This window comes from Cotesia glomerata, linkage group LG1, assembly GCF_020080835.1.
Source record: "Cotesia glomerata isolate CgM1 linkage group LG1, MPM_Cglom_v2.3, whole genome shotgun sequence".
Classification (NCBI taxonomy): domain Eukaryota; kingdom Metazoa; phylum Arthropoda; class Insecta; order Hymenoptera; family Braconidae; genus Cotesia; species Cotesia glomerata.
This window is the reverse complement of record NC_058158.1, coordinates 9,426,096-9,446,795: the sequence shown is the minus strand read 5'-3', so window position 1 is coordinate 9,446,795 and position 20,700 is coordinate 9,426,096. Positions and strand designations below refer to the sequence as shown.

The 20,700-nt window shown below is 27.5% G+C and overlaps 2 protein-coding genes across 4 annotated transcripts in view; one reads left to right on the top strand and one right to left on the bottom strand.

The window, feature by feature from the left end:
• The window catches only part of LOC123275421 (zinc finger protein 236-like), a 49,020-nt gene that overhangs the window by 12,499 nt on the left and 15,821 nt on the right, over nt 1-20,700 (top strand). Inside the window, exons 1-13 of one of the 3 annotated variants that reach the window (XM_044743537.1) lie at nt 1,191-1,382; nt 1,487-1,618; nt 1,733-1,876; nt 4,005-4,122; nt 4,218-4,360; nt 4,510-4,648; nt 4,733-4,820; nt 4,891-5,026; nt 6,315-6,454; nt 6,533-7,118; nt 7,201-7,423; nt 8,594-8,703; nt 8,773-11,688. In XM_044743537.1, coding sequence (XP_044599472.1) covers nt 1,287-1,382; nt 1,487-1,618; nt 1,733-1,876; nt 4,005-4,122; nt 4,218-4,360; nt 4,510-4,648; nt 4,733-4,820; nt 4,891-5,026; nt 6,315-6,454; nt 6,533-7,118; nt 7,201-7,423; nt 8,594-8,703; nt 8,773-11,322 — 4,605 coding nt within the window. In that variant the 5' untranslated portion in view covers nt 1,191-1,286 and the 3' untranslated portion in view covers nt 11,323-11,688. Of the gene's footprint in view, nt 1-1,190; nt 1,383-1,486; nt 1,619-1,732; nt 1,877-4,004; nt 4,123-4,217; nt 4,361-4,509; nt 4,649-4,732; nt 4,821-4,890; nt 5,027-6,314; nt 6,455-6,532; nt 7,119-7,200; nt 7,424-8,593; nt 8,704-8,772; nt 11,689-20,700 lie in introns of those variants that run through there. The other 2 variants (XM_044743535.1, XM_044743536.1) reach the window with 2 other exon arrangements.
• On the bottom strand, nt 12,865-20,586 carry LOC123275422 (probable tRNA (uracil-O(2)-)-methyltransferase). Its single transcript, XM_044743539.1, has 4 exons — nt 20,456-20,586; nt 20,183-20,275; nt 15,230-16,302; nt 12,865-13,788 (listed from the first exon to the last, which is right to left on the bottom strand). The coding sequence occupies exons 3-4, from the start codon at nt 16,205-16,207 to the stop codon at nt 12,898-12,900; spliced, it is 1,869 nt and encodes a 622-aa protein (XP_044599474.1). The 5' UTR covers nt 16,208-16,302; nt 20,183-20,275; nt 20,456-20,586; the 3' UTR covers nt 12,865-12,897.

Below are 20,700 nucleotides of genomic sequence, written 5' to 3'. Positions count from 1 at the left end.
TTTAACATACCAACACTCATTACTATGTACTGAATATGTATTCACAATTACTAGAAATATCAATATAATTTATATAAATCAAAATTCATTGAAAAATAAATTACTGTGAAAAATTATTGCTACTAATAATCAATATTATTAAGAGAATAAGAAAAATTTAGTTTTCAGGATAGTAATTTAATAAAAGCGGTTTATTTAGTGAAATTTAGTGTCATTACAAAAGTCGAAAATGCTCTATCTCTAGATACATAATTAAGAAATTATCTTGTATCTTGTGAAATATTGACATTTTTGAAAATCTAAGCTCATCCTGATGTTACACTCATCGAGACCTTTCATTTGAGTACCCACATGCATTTTGATATATTTTTCATATATTCATATACATAAATATATAAATATATAAAATATATGAAAAATTGATGTGGGTATTCAAATGAATGCTGTTGATGAGTGTAACATCGGGATGAGCTTATATCTTAAAAAACGTCAATATTTAAGAAAGTACAGTGCAATTTAACAAAAGTCATTTTAAAATAAAGCAAAATTTTGATTATTTATAATTCACAAGTCACTGCAATGACATAGTGACTGCAAGATTGCTAGTAGTTAATAATTAAATTATTATAAATCCATGGTAATTATAAAATATAAAATTATAGATGATAAACTAATCTAAAAATAAAATTTATCAGCAAGTGATTTAATTATCGAGTAAATCATCGCTCGGAAGAAGAAGAAGGAAGAGTGTAAAAAGAGGAAATAAAAAAATCTAAAAAAAAAGTTTAGATTAAAAAACAGAGCAAAAAATAACAAACAAAAATTTAAAACACAAGTTCACAGTTTGTGTATGATTATGATGCCCTCGTGGATACTCACCGCAACTCCGTTGGATTCAAATGAACAAGCAAACAGAGCGTTCTCCTAACGAAGGGTCTCATCTCTGCCTCAGGCTTGTCTGGATTAATTAAACCGTTCACTGAAACAACTGTCGAATTATTCCAAAGAAAAGACAATTCATTTAATTAAATAAATAAAATAAATTAAATGAATTCCAAACAAAGTGTTCCTATGTGTTCAAAATCAATCGTGTTCAAAAATTTTATTCCAAAAATAAGTCTGCTGATTAATTAGTACTGCCGAGGACGTATTAAATAATTTATTATGAATTTTATTATTTAAAATAAATTAATATGAAAGTCAAAATGAAATGATAAATATTTAAAATAATTAATATTTTTATAAGACATTGCCTGCTATCAGCTTAAATATTTGCGTCCTGTACGATGACGCTCGCTGTTGATTGTATGAATTTTGCGCTTCTAGTCATTTGCTCTCGAGTATTTCATTTTGCGCTTGGTCTTAGTGCTCATTATTACAAGGTACTAATCTGCAAATCTGTTGAAATTAAATAATTAATTTTATACCTAAAAAAAAAAAAAAATAAAATAAAATTATTGATGCATGGAAAATTTAAATGTTACAGACTCAACTGGAAGCACATTTGAAACTTCACAATGAAAAATGGTCAACGGATGACGTAAAAAAGTGCAAACTCTGCAATAAGCAATTTACTCAGCCTGCTCTTTATCGCATTCACATCCGAGAACATTATAAAGTGAGTATTCTTAAATTTCGTCTGTATTCGTAGAAACTTGATGTAAGGAATTTAAATAAGAATTAATGCTTAATCATTTATAATCATTATTTTTTTTTTTTTTTTTTCTATTAGTTGCAGACGAAGATGGTCAGACATACAAAAAGAGGTCTGACTAATAAAATAATGTATAAATGTAAAATATGTTTAAAAATTTTCCAAAAACCCAGTCAATTGATGCGACATCTCAGAGTACATACAGGCGAAAAACCTTTTTCGGTAAATTTTTAAATTTTAATTTAAAATGATTTTTTTTAGAATTTATAATTATAAGTATTTCTGCATTCGAAAATGCTCTATCTCTAGATACATAATAAAAAAATAACCTTGTATCTTGTGAACTATTGACATTTTTGAAGATATAAGCTCATTCCCGGTTTACACTCATCAAGAGCTTTCATTTGAGTACCCACATGCATTTTGATATATTTTTCATATATACATATATATAATTTATATAAATATATGAAAAATTGATGTGGGTACTCAAATGAAAGCTCTTGATGAGTGTAACCCCGAAATGAGCTTATATCTTTAAAAATGTCAATATTTAAGAAAGTACAGGGCATTTTAATGAATATATTGTGAACTAATGACATTTTTAAAGATATAAGCTCATTCCGATGTTATACTCATCGAGACCTTTCATTTGAGTACCCACATCAATTTTTCATATATTTTATATATTATATATATGTATGTATGAAAAATATATCAAAAATGCATGTGGGTACTCAAATGAAAGCTCTTGATGAGTGTAACATCGTGATGAGCTTATATCTTTAAAAATATCATGAGTTGACTAAATATAATATAGTTTTCTTGCTCTCCTAGCCGAAAGTACGCTCTTCCTGGACGCACTTTACTCCAGGAAGAGCAACTTTTATGGCCTGCTCTAACGCATGCGCGCTACGCATATTTTCTGGCCGGCAGTAGAGAACCTCGCTTTCTTTCGTATTTTCGTGGCGAGACCGGCCTATACAGCGAGTTTCAACTGTATATAACAGTCACAATATCGTCTGTATGTAACATGTCAACGCAGAAACTAACCAAAAAATGTCAAATAAATAAAAATAATTTCTAACTAGATTATTATTGTTAATAAACTATTTAATAATAATACTGCAAAAATAATTTATATAAAAATTTTAGAAAATAATATAAAAGTTTTGTAAATTTTATTTGCTTTCTTCTATATTTGGACAGCTAGTAAAGCAATGTTTATAAAACAATCTATGTACTCTACAAGCTTCTAATAATTTAATTTCAATCTTTCTTAGCCGTTTAATTAAAAACTAATTTTTAATCAACTTAAAAAAATTAATTTTGTTATTAAATCGAGTTTAAATATTTGTGACGAGTTCTGTGCATGTTATCTCTCTTAATCAGAGCATTTGTTAGTAAACTTTAAAATAACTTATTTTTTTTTTATTTATTAATTTTTACTTTTTTATTATGCCCGCCCCGACCAGCAAAACCTCGGCTTTGCAAAAGTCGGGCGGCGCCTTCCTCACCTCCGGCAAAACCTCGGCTTCGCTTCGGTTTTGCAAAACCCCTTCCCCGGGGTTGCGTACTTTCGGCTGGAGAGCAAGAAAAATAGTATACAACCCACGACCAGAAGTTGGATGCTCTGACGTATGTGATATGATGGCCGAGGCGTAGCCTCGGCCATCATATCCCGTACGCCAGGAAATCCAACTTCTGGCCTTGGATCGTAATATACTATTCTTAATTATTGACATTTTTAAAGATATAAGCTCATCCCGCCATTACACTCATCGAGACCTTTCATTTGAGTACCCACATCAATTTTTCATATATTTATATATATTATATATTTGTATATATGAAAAATATATCAAAATGCATGTAGGTACTCAAATGAAAGGTCTTGATGAGTGTAATCTCGGGATGAGCTTATATCTTTAAAAATGTCAATAGTTAAGAAAGTACAGTGCAATTTAATATAATTAAGAAATTACTTTGTATCTTGTAAAATATTGACATTTTTTAAGATATAAGCTCATCCCGATGTTACACTCATCGAGCTCTCTCATTTGAGTACCCACATCAATTTTTCATATATTTATATATATTATATATATGTATATATGAAAAATATATGAAAATGCATGTGGGTACTCAAATGAAAGCTCTTGATGAGTGTAATATCGGGATGAGCTTATATCTCTAAAAAAGTTAATACTTAAGAAAATACAGTTCAATTTAACAAAAGTCATTATCTAATAAAGTAAAATTGTATTTATTTATAGGTCGTAAGTCATGACAGTCACATAGTGACTGCAAGGTTGCTAGTTATTTTATTAATAAAAATATATTTTTACAGTGTAATATTTGCAATCGATCATTTACACAAAAAAGTTCTCTCCAAATTCATAAATGGAAGCATGTAGGTCTCAGACCGTATCATTGTGACCAATGTAATTCTAAATTTAGTCAAAAAGGTAAAACTAACATTTTTTATTTCTAATTTTTCGTTAAAAAATAATTTTAAAAGATAAAATAAAAAATTTGATTGTAAACTGTTTATATTTTTTAGGCAATTTAAACGCGCATATTAAAAGAGTACATCGTCAACCAGATGACGAGACGATTTATCCGTGTTCCCAATGTACTTGTGCATTTAAAAAACTGGGAAGTTTAAGTATACACGTAAAAAAAGCCCATGAGATTCCGATAGAGGTACTTAAGAGAGTATATAATAATTATAATTACATAAGCCATAAACAGCTTAACCCTCCAGCTCAAGTACTTTTTAGTATCTTGCTCGTAAGAGTTAGGTGAAAAAAAGTTATTTAATATAATTAAAATGAATCATATTAATTTTTTAGTTGTTTAAAATGAAATGTGATAATTCAGCCTCGGACTTGAGCGATAAAAAGCCCGCTGATACAACAAGCAAAAGTGATATTTTGCAACAAGCTTTGAAGATTTCTGGGTTGTCAGAGAAAGGAAAAAAACCTAATGCTGGTAAATTTTATTTATTTATTTATTTATTTACTTATTTATTTATTAATTTTAAGTAGTTATCCGCTGCAATTTCAAAATTTTTAGATAAAACGGATTCTCCTAAAAAAGTAGCTAAAGAAGATGTACAAAGCTCTTTTGTAACTCTATTGGATAGAACTGAAGGTTCTTTGAGGTATTAATGAACAAAATTATAAATTAAAAACTTCTTAAATTAAATTTATAAATATTTTATAATTTTATAGGAGATATGTTACAATAAAACAACGTAGTGTGGGAAATACAAAATGGTACTCGTGTTCGTATTGTCATAAAGAGTTCAAAAAACCATCGGATTTAATTCGTCACTTACGAGTGCACACTCAAGAAAAACCTTACAAGGTACATTTTAATATTCTATGTTATTAATTTAAAAGAATAAGAAAAATTTTGTTTCCTGGATATTCATGTGATAAAATCGTTTTTTTTTTTTTTTTGTGAAATTTAGTGTCATTACAAAGGTATTGTTTCTCTAGATACATAATCAAGAAATGACCTTGTATCTTGAGAACTATTGACATTTTTAAAGATATAAGCTCATTCCGATGTTACACTCATCGAGCTCTCTCATTTGAGTACCCACATCAATTTTTCATATATTTATATATATTACATAAATGTATATATGAAAAATATATCAAAATGCATGTGGGTACTCAAATGAAAGCTCTCGATGAATAACATCGGGATGAGCTTATATCTTTAAAAATGTTAATAGTTAAGAAAATACAGTGCAATTGAACATATTTAAAATATGACCTTGTATCTTATGAAATATTTATATTTTTTAAGATATAAGCTCATCTCGATGTTACACTCATCGAAACCTTTCATTTGAGTACCCACATCAATTTTTCATATATTTTATATATTTATATATATGAATATATGAAAAATATATCAAAAATGCATATGGGTACTGAAATGAAAGCTCTTGATGAATGTAACATCGGGATGAACTTATATCTTTAAAAATGTTAATAGTTAAGAAAGTACAGTGCAATTTAACATAATTAAGAAATTACCTTGTATCTTATGAAATATTGATGTTTTTTAAGATATAAGCTCATCTCGATGTTACACTCATCGAAACCTTTCATTTGAGTACCCACATTCATTTTTCATATATTTTATATATTTATATATATGAATATATGAAAAATATATCAAAAATGCATGTGGGTACTCAAATGAAAGCTCTTGATGAGTGTAACATCGGGATGAGTTTATATATTAAAAAATGTCAATATTTAAGAAAGTATAGTGCAATTTAACATATTTAAGAAATTACCTTGTATCTTATGAAATATTGATGTTTTTTAAGATATAAGCTCATCTCGATGTTACACTCATCGAAACCTTTCATTTGAGTACCCACATTAATTTTTCATATATTTTATATATTTATATATATGAATATATGAAAAATATATCAAAAATGCATGTGGGTACTCAAATGAAAGCTCTTGATGAGTGTAACATCGGGATGAGCTTATATCTTTAAAAACGTCAATATTTAAGAAAGTACAGTGCAATTTAACAAAAGTGACTGCAAGGTTGCTAGTTAATTTTTAATTAACCAAATCTATAAACATATTTTAATTACATAAAAAACAAATTTTAATTTTAGTGTTCGTACTGTTGTCGTTCGTTTGCCTTAAAGTCAACGATGATCGCTCATGAACGTACACATACAGGTACCAAAAATTACAACTGCGGGACTTGCGATAAGAAGTTTACTTGTCATAGCAGTTTGAAGGCTCATACCAGGTTAATATATAAATAAATAAATTATATTTATTTAGAAGTTCCCAGCTTTATATTTTTTTTTTTTAATTTTAAATCTAGAACACACACAAAACCCCACAAGTGTAATTCTTGCGGTAAATCATTCAGTACGAGTGCTGTGTTAAAGAGTCACATGCAGAACCACGCAAAAAAGTCAAAGTTGTCAGCAGATGCAGAAGCGTTGATGCCGCAAATTGTATTGGAAGAGCCACTGGTGATAAGTGACGCTGGAGACAAAATAAGTGTTGCTCATGTTAAATCCAAGCAATCTGGCGACGATGGTAAAGACAGTGCTGGCAGGCCTCACAAGTGCTGGGTTTGCTCGGCAGCATTTAGAAAAATTAGCCACTTAAAGCAGCACTATCGACGTCACACAGGGGAACGGCCCTTCAAGTGTCCTAAATGTGAAGGCCGGTTCACCTCCAACAGTGTCCTCAAAGCTCACTTACAAACTCATGAAGCTTCTAGACCTTACAATTGCACTGTTTGCAATGCAAAATTTTCTACGCAGAGCAGCATGAAGCGACACTTGGTTACTCACAGCAATGTTAGGCCCTTCATGTGCCCTTACTGTCACAAGACCTTTAAAACTACCGTCAATTGTCGGAAGCACATGAAAATTCATAAAACAGAACTTGCGCAGAAAGTAATTTTATTTATTTATTTTTTTTTAATTATTATTAATAAGAAATCAATTGTAAATAAAAAAAAAATTTTTTTTTTTATAGCAGTTGGAAAAACAAAAAGAAAAATCTGCAGAGACTGTCATACATAATAAAGAACCAATTCCGACATTAACAGAGAACTTGACTTTGCCAGAAGATATTTCGGATACTTTCCAGCCAAATATGAGTTCTGATTTCACTCAAGCATTTAATGATCAGTTTACGACTATAGATGTTGATAAAAATAAGTCGTTTTTGAGTGATGATAACCGTACTGAAACGATAGGTAATTATTTTTTTAAATTTAAATTTAAATTAATTTTAATTTTTTTCAGTTTTAACAATAATAATAATAATAATTATTATTATTATTATTACAATTATTTATTATAAAGTTTCCTTCAAAAAATTATCATTTCTTCTTTGACTTAAAAAATGTTCTACTATTATTTTTATTATTATTTATCTTATTAAGAAATTAGTGATATGATGAAATTGTTTTTTTTTAGTGAAATTTAGAGTCATTGCAAAGGTATTGTATCTCTAGATACATAATAAAGAAATGACCTTGTATCTTGTGAACTATTGACATTTTTAAAGATATAAGCTCATCCCGATGTTAGAATCATGAAGACCTTTCATTTGAGTACCCACATCAATTTTTCATATATTTATATATATTATATATTTGTATATATGAAAAATATATCAAAATGCATGTAGATACTCAAATGAAAGGTCTTGATGAGTGTAATCTCGGGATGAGCTTATATCTTTAAAAATGTCAATAGTTAAGAAAGTACAGTGCAATTTAATATAATTAAGAAATTACTTTGTATCTTGTAAAATATTGACATTTTTTAAGATATAAGCTCATCCCGATGTTAGAATCATGAAGACCTTTCATTTGAGTACCCACATCAATTTTTCATATATTTATATATATTATATATTTGTATATATGAAAAATATATCAAAATGCATGTAGGTACTCAAATGAAAGGTCTTGATGAGTGTAATATCGAAATGAGCTTGTATCTTTAAAAATGTCAATAGTTAAGAAAGTACAGCGCAATTTAACATAATTAAGAAATGACCTTGTATCTTGTAAAATATTGACATTTTTAAAGATATAAGCTCACCTCAACATTACACTCATCAAGACCTTTTATTTGAGTACCCACATCAATTTTTTATATATTTATACATATTATATATATCAAAAATGCATGTGGGTACTCAAATGAAAGCTCTTAATGAGTTTAACATCAAAATGAGCTTATATCTATAAAACCGTCAATATTTAAGAAATTACAGTGCAATTTAACAAAATTCACTATTTAATAAACCAAAATTTTATTTATTATAGTTCACAAATGGCAGACACACGGTGACTGCAAGGTTGCTTGTTATTATCATTATTATTTAATTATTAACAAACTCATTTATTTTTTAGAAAATTTACCAGAAGTAACAAACCCCTTAGACTCAACTCAAACATTACACGCCGACGAAACTGGTACTATAACACTACCAAATTACACCGGAGATCAAACCTTAAGCGCAGTAAGTATTTTTCTAACTTCTCAATATCTCAATAGCGTCCACTAAAAACACCCCAATTACCTCTTTCAGGAGAGCATTCGCGAAATAGAAGAAACATTAAACCAACAATTATTCAACATCGGCATGAACCTCGGCCTAGGTACAAATTTATCCCGCCAGATAAGTGAAACAGACGTCCCCCTTGAATCTCGCTCTCAGCCAATCCTAAACATAATGTACGACTCCTCAAAGCATCTCGACTCCTCCGAGTCTATCAACACAAACATCTTCCCTTCGCACTTCGACACCTTTGACATGAGCCAAATAACTCTTCAAGCTACAGAGTTGGACATCGGAATAAATTCCGCAAATTCCACAAGTATGGCAAGTATATTACCAAAATCCGCTCAAGAAGCCCAACGTTTAGTCCCAGTATCTTGCAATAAAACCGAAATCACCTCTGAGTCTCGTCATCTAAAAGACCGCCACCTTATCGTAAACTCAATTCAATCTTACCCAGACTTAACCAAGCCCGTGCAATCTTGCCCCAAGTATCCAAAAATAATCGCTCAAGCCGACACAACAAACCAAAGTGACCTCTTGGTCAGCAATTTAAACTGCGAATCTAATGAGAATTCAGTAACATCCATGGAAAATTTTAATCTAACCTGCAGCTACTGCGACAGACCTTTTAATTCTTTAGAAGATTTAAAATCACATGTTGAAGGTCACCTCTCTGGATTTCCATCCAGCGATTCTACGACTGACAATAATAATATTAACATTGAAGAAAAAGTTCCTGAAAATAGCAAAGGGGGGTCTTTACAGTGTCACATGTGTTCAAAAAAAGGCTTTGAAGTAAATTCATTAAAAAAACACTTATTAACTCATAAAGGAGAGAAAGAATTTCAGTGTTTAGAATGTCCGCTAAAATTTTGCACTAATGGAGGGCTTAGTCGGCATTTAAAAATTCACAATGGAAAAAAAATAGATTCTTGGACGTGCTCAGTGTGTTTTGTGTCATTTTCTACAGAGAGTCATTTAAAAATGCACTCGAGTACTCACAATAAATGGAACGTTCATCATATTGAGCCTGATAGCTCTCAAAAGGATCCATTAAAAATAGAACCGGACTTGCTGATAAATATTGAACCAGATTCTGCAGCTTCAGTGTCTGAAAAGCTGCTTTTTGATACAGTAGTAGAGCAGAACTTCCTCAAGAATTCCAGCAACAACTCCAGTGGCTTGCCGAGTTCCAGCAGCAGCAACAACAGCAACAACAGCAACAACATCAGCGGCTTGCTATCAAGTGAGAAGAAAGAATACGACAATAAATGTAAGTACTGTCCAAAAACATTCAGAAAGCCCAGTGATTTAATTAGACACGTAAGAACGCACACAGGCGAGCGGCCGTACCAGTGCGAGCACTGTGACAAAAGTTTTGCGGTGAAATGCACCCTAGACTGTCACATTAAAGTGCACACAGGCAATGAAAAATTTTCTTGCCACGTTTGCAATCGCCTGTTTGCTACAAAAGGGAGCTTGAAGGTCCACATGCGCTTGCACACTGGCTCCAAGCCGTTTAAGTGCTCCTTTTGCGACTTGCAGTTCAGGACCTCCGGGCACCGCAAGGTCCACTTGCTCACTCATATGCGCGATGATAAAAATTCGGGGAAGCGTAAGCAAAAGTCGGGGAAAATTCAGGTGATTCCGGAGGTTAAAATCGAGGGAGAGAGAGAGCTTGAAGAGTCTTTGGTGGATAATCAGTTTGCTAATCTTGATACTATTACTATTGACGCGACAGGGTTGGCTGAGCAATTGACTTTTAATCCTGATGGGACTATTTTGAATAATAATTCAATGCTTTCGGTTAATGAGAGCAATCAGTTGGTTGCTAATTTACATTTTTTAATTGCTAATGGACTTGTTACTATTCAAACTGAGGAAAATATTTTGCCTCTGGCTAATAATTCTAATGAGGGGAATAATGTTAGTATTAGTGTTAATAATAATAGTAATGGTGAAAATCAAGGAGCGAATCTCGAGGGTAGTAATTTAGTTATTGCGCAAGTTAATAGTCTTAATTCTAATTCAGAGCGATTTAATGATTCTTGTATGACTCTTGTTGATTCTTCTAATAATTCTCCGGTAATTATTGGACTTCCTGCGGAATCTTCTTCACTTTCTGGAGCTACTTCGATTATTTCGCAAAAATTAACCCCGAAAAATAATTCTAATTTAAACAATAAAAATTCGAGTAGTAGAGAGTGCGATATTTGTGGAAAAATTTTTGGAAAACCTTGCCAAGTTTTAAGACACAAGCGGATTCATACCGGAGAAAAACCTTACAAGTGTGAATTGTGCTCTAAATCATTTGCTCAAAGGTCGACTTTGCAAATGCACATGAAGCATCATACTGGAGATCGGCCTTGGGCTTGTCCGCACTGTGATTACTCGTTCACGCAAAAAGGAAATCTTCTTACTCATCTGAAGCGCGTTCATCAAATGATGGATGAAGTTGATAAGAAGAAATTGAAGACTACTCAACATATTGTTAGTAAAGTTATGCAGAGTAATATTCACAGCGATAATGGAATTCCGAATTTAGATAATATTTCGCTGGTTGAATTGCTAGAGTAATTAATAATAATTACTTGCATGTTATTTACTTAATTTAAGATTTTTATTGTAAATTTTTTTACGCTTTTGCTTTTCTATTGAGTCAAATATGTTATTAGATTTTTTGAGTAATAAATATTAATTAATAATTCAAGTCTTCGAAATATTTATAACGATCTATGTAATTAAAAAAATTTTTTTCTTTCTTACTTTGGTGAGAATTATTAAAGTTAGAGGTGAATGTGAAGCTTAGAAACTATGAAAAGCAATAGACTGAATTTAAAACCTTTCAAATGTAAATATAAAGCTCTTTTTTATGCTGTAATACATGTGTATTAAAAAAGATTTGTGGTTGATATGAAAATAATTAAGTGTGTTACTTGATGAGTAAAAATTGATATTTGATAAATGAATAATTGTTCTCTAATTAAGTTGATAAAATATATTTTTTAATTTATGTGTTCATACTAACTAAATAAATTATCGCTACAAACTTTAATAATAAAAAAAAAAAAAAACGATGGGAATTATTTATAAGTGGGGTCAACCCAAATTGGGCCATGATAAACTTTTTCTTTAAATTGTTCATTTTTTATGTACGTTTCGAAAAAAAAAATATATATATAAAAAAAAAGATAAAATAGAAATTTTATCCAAAAACATGAAAGCCGATTTTTTTTTCCAACTTTTAAAAATTGCGAGCTGTAATAAATAGAATTTTACTTTATTAAATAATGTCATTCGTTAAATTGCACTGTACTTTTTTAACTATTGACGTTTTTAAAGATATAAGCTCATTCCGATGTTTCACTCATCAAGAGCTTTCATTTGAGTACTCACATGCATTTTTGATATATTTTTCATATATACATATATATAATAAGTATACATGGAAAGAACAAGATGACACTGGATATCATCCCAGATTATATTGAGTAAAAAACAATTTCGGATAGTAGCTAGTATAATCCAGATTACAATGAGTATAATCCAGATATCACGCAGTATAATCTGGATTTTTCTAGCTACTGTCTGAAATTTTTTTTTCACCACAGATATCACTGAGTATAATCTGGGATGATATCCAGTGTCATCTTGTTCGTTCCGTGTACATATATGAAAAATTGATGTGGGTACTCAAATAAAAGGTCTCGATGAGTGTAACATCGGGGTGAGCTTATTTCTTTAAAAATGTCAATATTTTACAAGATACGAAGTAATTTCTTAATTATTGATGTTTTTAAAGATATAAGCTCATCCCGATGTTACACTCATCAAGAGCTTTCATTTGAGTACCCACATGCATTTTGGATATATTTTTCATACATACATTTATGACATATATATAAATATATAAAATATATGAAAAATTGATGTGGGTACTCAAATAAAAGGTCTCGATGAGCGTAACATCGGGATGAGCTTATTTCTTTAAAAATGTCAATATTTCACGAGATACAAGGTCATTTCTTAATTATGTATCGAGAGATAGAGCATTTTCGAATGTAGCTTAGATATGGCCCAAAATAACGTTGACCCCACTTGTAAATAATAACCAAAACAATTTATTTTATCCAAAAATTATTTTTTTTTAATTTATGAATTTATATGTTTGAATGTACATTTATTATCGCTCAGCGGACATCCGTTGGGATGATTTACAAAAAACCAGCACGGTTTTACTTTTAATCGTACATTTGATTTATTTTTACGTTTTTTATTAATTAAATTATCACCCCCCGGAATTTTGAATTGAACTGTACCATTATAAATTTGAAAAATATTGCTATTATTCCTTAAGAGAGTTTGCAAGCCTCCGCATTCTGCTTTTAACTCTTTTAAAGTACTAGCTGGTACAAGTTTAGCAATTTCATTCAATTCAATAGTACCTCCAGCATTCCACTTGCATTCCTCACTATCATCATCCTTTTTAACACCAATTATTCTGACCTTTTGCAGCAGATAATTAGCAACTAAATTAACAATCTCATTAACAATATTTTTATCAACCTTAGTACAATTTTTAACTTTCTCAACAAGATCCCGTGGCTTAAAATCACTTGACCATTTATCATCTTGATTAACACTATTTATTTTTTGCAACGCTCTTGCATTTATTATCTCTTCGATTCGCTTATTTATCTCCGGGACTTGAGACTCCTGGTAATTTCTTTGCCATCCAATTAAACACACTCGTTTGGTAGATGGTATGCGTAATCTATCGCACCTTGTGATGAACCCACAGCCTTCACAAATACTTTTTACATACTCTAAATATTCTAAATACTGACTATTCCCCGCGCAACTTCTTTGGTATTTTCTACCGTCAAATTCGTGAGCGCAGCAAGGAAGTAAAAAAAATCTACAGTTATACGAACTACGTGCTGCTATTACTGGTATCCACGGTGTTAATTCATCCGAGTGATTTCCTATCAGCCAATCTGTGTCAGGAAATAATGAGGCTGATGAGGGAATTAATGTTTTTTCCTGAAATAATTTTAATGTTTTATTAATAATAATAATTAAAATTTACTGAAATAAAAAAAAATAAATTGATATTTTTATGATACTTAAATTAAGAGAGAGCTTGAAAATTATTTTTTAGAATTTATTAACAAATAAATTATAGCAAGAGAATTTTATTCAAAAAATTTTGTTTTTAGAAGTTCTTAAAAATTATAAATGCAATTTTTTAAAAATAACTAGAAAATCGAGCGTGCTTTTGCCAAAATTTTTAATTATTGATAATTTGATTTATCAATATTTTTACAAATTTTATTAATTAATATTAAACAGTTGCCAAAGTGGTTACCATCGCAACGAAAAATGACAGCAATGAAATAAGCTTTTCAATAAAAGATTTTATATATATATATATATATATATATATATATATATATATATATATATTTATGATATTTTTGAAATTTATAAAAAATTCGTGTGGGTATTCAAATAAAAGGTCTCGATAAGTGTAACTCCAGGATGAGCTTATATTGTTAAAAATATCATCAGTGGACAAAATACAACATTATTTCTTAATTATTGACATTTTTTAAGATATAAGCTCATTCTGATGTTAAGCTCATCGAGACCTTTCATTTGAGTACCCACATCAATTTTTTTCATATATGTTATATATATGATAATTCTAATATTCTTGAAATATATAAAATGTACTAAAAATTCGTGTGGGTATTCAAATGAAAGCTCTCGATAAGTGTAACATCAGGATGAGTTTAAATCTTGATAAATGTCAATAATTAAGAAATGACTTTGTATTTTGTCCACTGATGATATTTTTAACAATATAAGCTCACCATAAAGTTTCACTTATCGAGACCTTTCATTTGAATACCCACACGATTTTTTTCATATACTTTATATCTATGATATTTCTCATATTCTTGATATATATAAAATATATAAAAAATTCATGTGGATATTCAAATGAAAGCTCTCGATGAGCGTAACATCAAGATGAGTTTATATCTTAAAAAATGTCAATAATTAAGGAATGACTTTATATTTTGTCTACTGACGATATTTTTAACGATATAAGCTCATCCTAGAGTTACACTCATCGAGAACTTTCATTTGAATACCCACACGAATTTTTTATATATTTTATATATTTCAAAAATATGAGAAATATCATATATATAAAATATATGAAAAAAATCGTGTGCGTACTCAAATGAAAGATCTCGATGAGCTCAACATCAGGATGAGCTTATATCGTTAAAAATACCATTAGTATACAAAATACAACGTAATTTTTTAATTATTGACACTTTTACCTCAGGAAAAATTTATTAAAAATTCAATCTTTAAAAGCTCCAAAAAATTACAAATTAAATTTCTAAAAAATAATTTTCTAGTTTATTTCTAAATAAAAATAAAAAAAGTGCCATATATTTTTTATTACCTCTAATTGAGTAGTTTCAGCAAATAAATCCCAGATCTTACGTCGACGCAAATCAACACCACGTCCAGGAAATCCTTCATTGCTCAAAATATAAGCAAGCAAGCCATTACCACAACCGAGATCTAAAAAAGATTGTTTTTTATCTATTTTTTTTTCTTCTCTCTCCTGCTCCCAGAGTACAATTAAATAACTAGCGATAGCAACATCTTCATAAACAAATTTTTGAGGGTCAGTGCACTCCGGCCAATTTTTAACTAAATCAATTCCGTACTTTTTCTTCAGCTCATTATACAATTTACAATATTTCTCATTAGAAATTAAATTCAACGATCCTTGGATGAATGATTTCTTCTGCTTATCATCATACTCCATCCACTTTACCAAACTGCTGAAGAGTTTTGTCTTAAGCCAGTCAATACTTGACTCGTTCGTTGATTCATTAGAAAATTCATTTGGAATTAACAAACTTACTTGCTTATTATTATTATCATTTATTATTTTATACGGCCATTTAAGACCAAGAGACTTTTTACTGTCATCTAAAATTTGCTTGGTAAAACTTATAATTACTTTATTATTTTTATCAATAATATCAAACTCTATCGCTTGCGAAAATTTTTCGCTCTCTCTTGGAAGTAATTTTTTGACTATTAAATATATAGTCTGTTCTTGATTAACTCCGACGTCATCTTCAAAAATATTAAACTCTTCAGGTAAGATAATAAAGTCGTAATTATTAATGATATTTAAATTTTTATTTGAGTCATACTCAATAAGCTGAGAAACGTCATTGATACTCGCAATGTGCTCGACTACAGAGTCAATATTGATGTTTGATAATTCAGCTTTAAGAATAATTGTCGACAAGACTACTCTCTTGTTTATTAAGTGACTGTTGTTTAGTAATATTTCAATACCTTTCCAGAATTTATTTATTGATAAATCACACTCTTTGCTTATTAACACGCGATAATCCATTTTTAACAAATTTAAATTTATTCAAATTATTTTTTTTTTCTTTGATTTTATTATTTAGGATTTTTTGGAATCAATGTCTCGATATCAATGTTATACTGCAATTAAATATTTTTATAAATAATTAAATCTAAAAATATTAGTGATACTGAAATTGACAGACATATATCATTTTTTTTTAATTATGAAAACTAATTTATAAGATACAATAAATAAATTTCTAAATGTCAATTTTTTTGGCATAATTTATTTGTTAAAAGAATTATTAAAATAATAAACTACACTTAAAGAACAAGATGACACTGGATATCATCCCAGAATATACTAAGTGAAAAAAAATTTCAGATAGTAGCTAGTATAATCCAGATATCACGCAGTATAATCTAGATTTTTCTAGCTACTATCTGAAATTTTTTTTCATCACAGATATCACCGAGTATAATCTGGGATGATATCCAGTGTTATCTTGTTCTTTCCGTGTAGTTTATCATTTTAATAATTCTTTTAACAAATAAATTATGGCAAAAAAAATTGACATTTAGGGTAAGTGTGGGTATTACTGCAGTTTTTTTCGTAAGTCTCACTTCGAAAGGATTTTTATAAAATTTTCTCAAGATAATAATAACTTTTTTTTTTTAAACAAAAGTTTGACTCATTATTAACCCAAAATAAAATCAACAATGAGAGAAACAAATATTTTCGTTAAATAATAAGCATTTAAAAAGAAGTCTAAATGCATGTATTTCTGCAGGTCTTAAAGTAGTTTGCTCTTATTACTGCGTGTCCATTACTGCAACTGATCCAGTTACTGCGTACCTATTACTGCAGAACGGCTATATTTTAGGATTTACTTAAAAATCAACAAAAACTTATCAAAAAGAAAATTTATTAGTTTAATGTAATAACAAGAATTCTTCATAATCTAAATAATAAGTAACACAGCCTTAACGTATTATTAATTAACCAGAATTCGTAAATTTTAATTGATGTAATCTTACAATCTATTGATTATTGCTTTCCTGGACTTGCCTCGACTTCTTATTTTTTTGTTTATTAACTTTTGATTTTTTATTAATTTTATCCATAGTTTATTTTTCACTTCGAGACAACTTGATTCACGTACTTATTTAGAGGTTTGAATAGCCGTGTTTACGTCCGCAGTAATAGGTACAGACATATACAAATAGAGGCGCTTCTATTACTGCAGCCGACTGAGAAAATTGCAGTAATACACGCACATGCGGTTTCTCGGTATCAATTACTGCATGCTTAATTAAATAAATTTTACTGATCAAAATGTAATTTTTATTAATTATTTGATTATAAAAAAAGGGTTATCTAACTTCGAAATGTAAAAAATATATTAATTAGGTCATTTATATAAAGAAAAAGACTTTTTACGACCACCTCTTTTTACACTGAAACTCTTAAAAAAGATAAAATTATTCACTTCTGTAACTACTTAATTTTTATTAATTAATAACAAATTTAATAATTGTCATACATATAAAACCACTATGCAGTTATTTTCCGAAAGGTTTAAATTAACAGAAATAATTTTTTTTTTAATCAAAAAAGTCATAACCCATTTATTGATAATTAAAACAAGAAAATCTGCAGTAATACCCACACTTACCCGAGAAATTTTGATACATTAAAAATTCAATTTTTTTTTTTAACAAATTTGTTTGTTAAAAAAAATTAAAAAATGAGGAATTGTCTGCGAACTTTCATGTCATTTGACAATTCATATTTTATCATTTTTATAACAAATAAATTGTAGCAAAAAATTGTCATTTAGAAATTAAAAAAAAATACAATTTTTTTAACAAAATTTGTTTGTTAAAAAAAATTAAATAATGAGGAATTGTTTGCGAACTTTAATGTCATTTTATAATTCATAAGATATTTTATAATTTTTGTAACAAATAAATTATATGACATTTAAGTTAGCTGTCGCTTGACAATTTATTAATTTTATTTAACAAAAAGATTTATTCTAAAAAATTCTTTTCAAAAAATTGCATTTTTTATTTATTTAAATTTCTAAATGTCAATTTTTTTTCTTATTTTCTTATGCCGTAATTTATTTGTTATAAAATTTTTAAAAATTATTAAATATGTGCTACATTAATTATATAAATTATAGCAAAAAATTGTCATTTAGAAATTAAAAAAAAATACAATTTTTTTAACAAAATTTGTTTGTTAAAAAAAATTAAATAATTAGGAATTGTTTGCGAACTTTAATGTCATTTGATAATTCATAAGATATTTAATAATTTTTGTAACAAATAAATTATAGCAAAAAATTGACATTTAAAAATTTTAATAAATTAAAAATCCAATTTTTTTTAACAAATTTGTTAAAAAAAAATTAAAAAATGTCTGCGAACTTTAATGCCATTTGATAATTCATAAGATATTTTATAATTTTTGCAACAAATAAATTATATGACATTTAAGATAGCTGTCACTTGACAATTTATTAATTTTATTTAACAAAAAGATTTATTCTAAAAAATTATTTTCAAAAAATTGCATTTTTTATTTATTTAAATTTCTAAATGTCAATTTTTTTTCTTATTTTCTTATGCCGTAATTTATTTGTTATAAAATTTTTAAAAATTATTAAATATGTGCTACATTAATTATATAAATTATAGCAAAAAATTGTCATTTAGAAATTAAAAAAAAATACAATTTTTTTAACAAAATTTGTTTGTTAAAAAAAATTAAATAATTAGGAATTGTTTGCGAACTTTAATGTCATTTGATAATTCATAAGATATTTTATAATTTTTGTAACAAATAAATTATAGCAAAAAATTGACATTTAAAAATTTTAATAAATTAGAAATCCAATTTTTTTTAACAAATTTGTTAAAAAAAAATTAAAAAATGTCTGCGAACTTTAATGCCATTTGATAATTCATAAGATATTTTATAATTTTTGCAACAAATAAATTATATGACATTTAAGATAGCTGTCACTTGACAATTTATTAATTTTATTTAACAAAAAGATTTATTCTAAAAAATTATTTTCAAAAAATTGCATTTTTTATTTATTTAAATTTCTAAATGTCAATTTTTTTTCTTATTTTCTTATGCCGTAATTTATTTGTTATAAAATTTTTAAAAATTATTAAATATGTGCTACATTAATTATATAAATTATAGCAAAAAAATTGTCATTTAGAAATTAAAAAAAAATACAATTTTTTTAACAAAATTTGTTTGTTAAAAAAAATTAAATAATTAGGAATTGTTTGCGAACTTTAATGTCATTTGATAATTCATAAGATATTTTATAATTTTTGTAACAAATAAATTATAGCAAAAAATTGACATTTAAAAATTTTAATAAATTAGAAATCCAATTTTTTTTAACAAATTTGTTAAAAAAAAATTAAAAAATGTCTGCGAACTTTAATGCCATTTGATAATTCATAAGATATTTTATAATTTTTGCAACAAATAAATTATATGACATTTAAGATAGCTGTCACTTGACAATTTATTAATTTTATTTAACAAAAAGATTTATTCTAAAAAATTATTTTCAAAAAATTGCATTTTTTATTTATTTAAATTTCTAAATGTCAATTTTTTTTCTTATTTTCTTATGCCGTAATTTATTTGTTATAAAATTTTTAAAAATTATTAAATATGTGCTACATTAATTATATAAATTATAGCAAAAAATTGACATTTAGAAATTTAAAAAAATTAAAAATGCAATTTTTTTCAACAAAAATTTGTTTGTTAAAAAAATTAAAAAAAATGATGAAATTACTGCTAACTTTAATGTCATTTTATAACAAATAAATTATTATAAAAAAATTACAATAGCAGATTAAAAAAAAAAAAATTTTTTTTGTAATTTATTCAGAATAAAAGTTGTCAGTTGATTTCTATTCAGTATCATAAAATCTTTTGCTATTAATAATAAAAATAATTTCAATATGTAAGTACCTTTTTAAAAATCCACTCAGCGTCAGATAATGATTTATTTATTATTTGCTTTACTCTTTCAGGGTCAGGTTCGAACACATGTTGTTTAAAACTCTAAAAAAAAAATAAATTATCATCAATATTATTGTTATTACTCATTATTAAAATTAATTTTATTATTTAATAAAATTTCACGTGAAAGGTAAACAAAATTTGAGGTTATACCCATCAAAATTAATTTTAAATTAAATTATAACTAAAAATAATATTTTTATTAAATAATTATCATCTCACCTGTTTAACTGAATGTTTATAAAATTCTTGAGGACCTTTTGGAAGTTTATTACACGACCTTAATAAAAATTTATACAATTCTTTGGGAGTTTTCACTGTTTCTTGCAAAAATTTGCTCGCCATCATTCGACTCTGACAGAAAAATATTTTTTCTTCATGCTTAGAGCAATTAAATAATAAAAAAATTAATTAATAATATTCTAAAATAGTGTATTGAATCTAAAAAAGTGAAAATTAATTATTTA

Excerpts from the sequence above, each read along its gene's own strand:
- LOC123275422 (XM_044743539.1), bottom strand. The coding sequence starts at position 16,207 with ATGGATTATCGCGTGTTAATAAGCAAAGAGTGTGATTTATCAATAAAT. Across the intron at positions 13,789-15,229 it reads CTGAAACTACTCAATTAGAG|GAAAAAACATTAATTCCCTC; the intron begins GTAATAAAAAAT and ends AAATTATTTCAG.